Here is a 4,942-nt window from a genome sequence, read left to right as displayed (position 1 = left end):
GGGTTTGGAAAAGAACGGCCAAATGAGAGGAACAATTTATAACATGCATTTGTATTGACAAAGATTTTTGACAAGAAAATAAATAAAGGCGCAATACTGTATATGTTTGATGGAACTGCATGACTATGACATAAATAAATATAAAAACAGAGTGACATGTGACCCCTATCTGTTGGAAACTACATGATCTTGTTTTTTTGTCAAAGTGCAAGTCCTTGTTTGTTTAGCATAGAAGAGATCCACAAGCACAAACCAAAAGTAATGGACGAAGTGCATCTCGATCTTGACTAGTAGGTAATTATCGTCGGAAGAACTTTTCTAATTTTCTTTACTCCGCAGAGATCATTATACCTACCTTCAAAATATGAAGCTGTAATCTCTTTTTGACGATATATTAACGATTATACGAGAACAATGTTAGGAAGAATACATTTTTAAATCATATTGATGTACAATCTCATATGATAAATAATGCATACAACCAACACTTAATCAAATAGATTTATTAATTGACGTGACATGTATACATTACTCATCACATAAGATGATACATCAATGTGGTGCAAAAAATACAATCTTCTTAACATTCTTCGATTAGACAATTGCAAAACTTAATTGCAATAATAACAATTTCCAATGGATGCTTTATCAATAATATATGTTTTGCCTTTTGAGGTGAAATTGATTACGGTTAGTCTGTTTTTAATTATCTTTTAATTTATTTTATTAAAAAAATAAAAAATAATAGTAAAGGTGTGCAAAATGAGAAAAATATATGTTGAAATTGCTTTTTGACAACATATTAAGCTGCTAATCACGAAAGCCAATTTTTTCAATCTTTTCAATCGAATCGTTACCACTACATATATATGTCTAAATTAATTAAACGTATATGAAACCGGCCAAAGGTGTGTTAATCTTTTTTTTTTTTTTTCGCACAATTATGATATCAATTGCGATTCACTTAATAGTTACATAAAACGAGTGAATGTAATGCTCGTGTTGTAACACACTTATACTGGTTAAATTTTAAAGCTTAAAATCAAAATTCACAGGCACTACAACTTATAATTTTTGAGGAAAGATAACACTACTTAACGGTATTACGTGTCCAACCACAGAAAACAAGAAAGTGGATTGTAAGTGTTTTTCTCCCCTTCTTTTTCTGTTGGTCAAAAGTGAGGCTTTTAGCTATTGGAATCCGTGGATCTAAGCTGGAAGGATAACAAAGCTGTCTAATGTGTATATTAGCTCAGAAAAGCAAGTGAGAAAACAATGAGAACGTCTCTGCAGAGAGAGGAAAGCAGTCATATATTTATGGCTCCAAGTCTGCAACAATTTGTTCATATTTTGGCAGCTTCTGATCATTGCGCGTTGCTTGGAGAGACACCTATATACAAATAACATTGACTCGAAAATTGGACACTAACATTATTTCACTGTGTTGCCACTATTGCCACAACTATTGACTGAATGCTTGTCCGCTTCATACATATAATGGAACGACAACCCTTCGTGGCAAATATTTCGTATTACCATCAACCAATTTTGGTTCAACCATGACATCCAACTCAAATCGAATCGATGCAAAACTAAATGTCAAAGCGACGGCATCCCAAATTTATCACCTGCTGCATTGTATTGTTGGAAATGTAAATTTTGACTATACATTAATTGAATTTCCAAACTTCATGTGCTGCTTTTTTGTTGGATTATGGATGGGCAATATTTTATTAAAGATTTCTACAGTCCAGAGCAATCTATTCTTTTGTGAGTCATGTTGAAGCTCAAGATATGAAATATCAGCGGGTACAAAACAAAAGGTTTTGAAAATGTCTTATCCACTAGATACTGAACACAGTTCTGTACACATAATACTCTTTCGCTCACAGTTTATGTCAAGTATTTTGTTTTCTCCTTGCCTTTTCGTGTTGTCCTGATCAAGGCATTCCATGTTCTCTCACATTTTGGCCATTAAAAGAGATTTAAAGTTAGATTCCACTCAAACAGTACTCATATCTAAGCTATTTTTAATCAACATCTATCTATTATTCGTATGATTTGAATTCAAAGTCTCCTCTAACATGATGAAAATTAAATACTCATAGAATAAATAATCAGTGAGTTTGTACTTTAATTTTTACAATTTTGTTTTTCAAATTTGATCGAAATACCAAGCTGAAATGAGACCAATACTATATGTTGAAAAATGCAGTGCCACGTTGGAGAATCACAAATTTTATTGAATAGTTCCACTTCTAATTGCGTTGAGGCCTTATGATAAAAATCATAATTGTCTTGTTGTGCAGGTGATTAAGTTGGGATAGTATTAGTGTGATTAATAGTCGGTCATTAGCCCGCTAAAATCTTCACATGGTGTCGGAGCAGGTTTACTCCAACTTGATTTGATATAACAACCGTTCCAATTGTGAACAAGACCATGTCGTAACGATGAACAAAACTCTGACTCGACTACGAATCTTTCATTTATTGGGAAAAAAAGGGTGCTGATGTGAAATTGGTTTACATGTGGCACACTAAAGATGTGATCTCACGTGAGGGAGAGTGTTGAAAAATGTAATCCAACATCACAAAACTTGACATAATAAACTAGAACATATATTAAGTAGTTTCACCCCTAATTGCACTGAGGCGTAAAGCGTTTTGAGCCTCACTTTGAGATTATGACACTATCACCCCACATTAAAGATATTAAAAAAAACATTAACTAAAATTTCTCCTAAGACTGTGTACCATATATCTTACATATATTGTCGTTCTTTTTCCTCATATAAGTTTTGGATATATTTATTAGTCAATAACCATTCATTTAAACTCATCTAACTAATTTTATTACATATAAGGCTATATAAGCTAATATAAAAAATTTTGCATTTCCACATACAAGATGCTAAAATGCTAGCTCTAGCTGCAATTGAGTTCATCGTTGCCTATGCAGAAACACCAGGACAAATCTCAATGTAGCCGTAATCAAGAAGCTCCTCAATCATCTGCTCAATATGATCATCCTGAAGAGGCTTAATAAACTCCTGCTGCTGATGATGATGATCATGAGGAACCCCCTGCAGATCACCACCAACCCAGTTCCCATGATCTACCCATTGTTCTGCTCCGCTATAATCCCTGACCTTCTCGTCCCCTTTTCCGGTAATCCAGGTGGTAGAAGGGAGTGGCACGTGTACTTGTTCTTGGGGCTCCTCCTTTGGCACTGCAGGTTTGGTAGTTTTGGCCATTTGGAGAGAGGCCATGTTGCATTTGTGCAGCTTTGCCATCAAAGCTGCTGAGAGAAGCGTGGATGAATGCAACATGGGCTCGTTAGGATTGTATGGGAAATTTGTGCGCGCTTTTAGGCCACACATGAGCCTTGCTGCTTCATCGTATGCTCGTGCAGCGTCCTCCGCAGTTTCGAATGTGCCTAGCCAAACTCGTGTCTTCCTTAAAAAACAACAACGAAACGCTTTTCTAGTTCAGAATTAATCAAAGAAATATGCATAAAAAAATTTCAATTAAAACAATTATCATTAACCATTAGGATAAAAAGCAAGCTTTATTTAGTTAAAGCATGATATGAAGATATTTCATTGAATACTGAAGGAATATGACACAAACGTTTGTAAAGGATTTAAAAGAAACGGTTCGGAGAGGGAATTACAGTAGAGGGTGGCGAATCTCGGAGACCCAAGAGCCCCAATGCCTCTGTCGGACGCCTCGATACCGCTGCTGGGATCTAGCCATGGTGGTGGTGGTGGTTGTTGTGCAAAGAGAAGCGTTTCGAAAGTCTGAAGGGGCCCAATATGGTGTACTTTGTGAGAGTAGCAGAAGAGGAGGTGACAAGTAGGAAGGCAAAGGGGATTTATATAGGCGTTCTTTCTTGCGGCCCTTGTGATCAATGGGGCCCTCTGGTTAAGGCTTTTCGCCCTTCTCTTTTATGTTCTTTTCCTTTTTTGTTTAGCTTTATCATTGCAAGGTTATAATTTTTCAACCAAACAATGATTTTGTATCCTACTTTATTAATTATGCTAGTAATAAGGGTGTGGGTTTTTGTTGATTGGTAAGAATTGTCATGTGATGAAAGAGATGTTAACTTGTCAAAGCTAGCAAGCTAAGTCCTTTACACACTTAGTGTTTCTTAGCTCAAACTAATTGGGCGCTTTCTGGCGTTTTCTGGTGTGTGTCCACGCGCTAGGACCATAGCCTTGTATTCATATATGCTTAACCTTAGTGAATAGGATTCTTTTAGCCAATATGATTGATCCACCAAGTCCAATTCCAAATAGGATAGTATTAGGAGCCCTTAATTCCTAATATGATATTAGCCTTTCTTAGGATCCAAGCAATAGCCTTTACTGAATTCTAACCTTACTTACACTCCAAACAATCCTTAATTAACTGTAAAGACCTATTAGCCATTAATTCTAGAATCAATACGTCCATCAAAAGATAGACACATAATTGTACCTAAGTGGTTGCAAAGTAGAATTACTCGTTTATCTAAACCCTAAACAATACATCATCATTAAACAAGCAAGATTATGAATGTTAAAGTACTCTACCGCTAGAGTTAGAAAGCTTAAAATTTAATTTGTTTTATTTAAGACACAATGTTACTACATCAATTGTGTCAATTTTCGTATGAATTATTGTCGTTCATAAAATTCAAACACAAAACTTCCTACAAAAGGCTATTTCTTAATTTACAAATACGATAGTTTATAACAGATAAGTATAACGTTTGATATTACACAAACAGGTAGAATATAAATGTTTCTTTATACCAAAAAGAAAAAGTATAAAAATGTTTCTACTTGTAGATCATGCATGCATGTGTAGAGGGTACATGGTTGTTTTTGTATCCATCGTAGTGATTAGGACATGGGTACGTGGCTTACATCACAATTTCTAAACACAGGAAACCTTCCCA

General features: G+C 35.1%; 1 protein-coding gene across 1 annotated transcript; it reads right to left on the bottom strand.

Annotated features, from left to right (window-relative positions):
• Positions 1–2,643: 2,643 nt before the first annotated feature.
• LOC137749196 (ethylene-responsive transcription factor ERF003-like) lies at positions 2,644–3,821 on the bottom strand. Its single transcript, XM_068489311.1, has 2 exons — positions 3,674–3,821; positions 2,644–3,456 (listed from the first exon to the last, which is right to left on the bottom strand). Exons 1-2 carry the CDS (start codon positions 3,754–3,756, stop codon positions 2,952–2,954), a joined length of 588 nt encoding a protein of 195 aa, XP_068345412.1. The 5' UTR covers positions 3,757–3,821; the 3' UTR covers positions 2,644–2,951.
• Between the last annotated feature and the right edge of the window lie 1,121 nt (positions 3,822–4,942).

The sequence above is a fragment of the Pyrus communis genome, chromosome 11 (genome assembly GCF_963583255.1).
Source record: "Pyrus communis chromosome 11, drPyrComm1.1, whole genome shotgun sequence".
In the NCBI taxonomy this organism is placed as follows: Eukaryota; Viridiplantae; Streptophyta; class Magnoliopsida; order Rosales; family Rosaceae; genus Pyrus; species Pyrus communis.
This window is presented reverse-complemented; position numbering and strand designations above follow the sequence as displayed.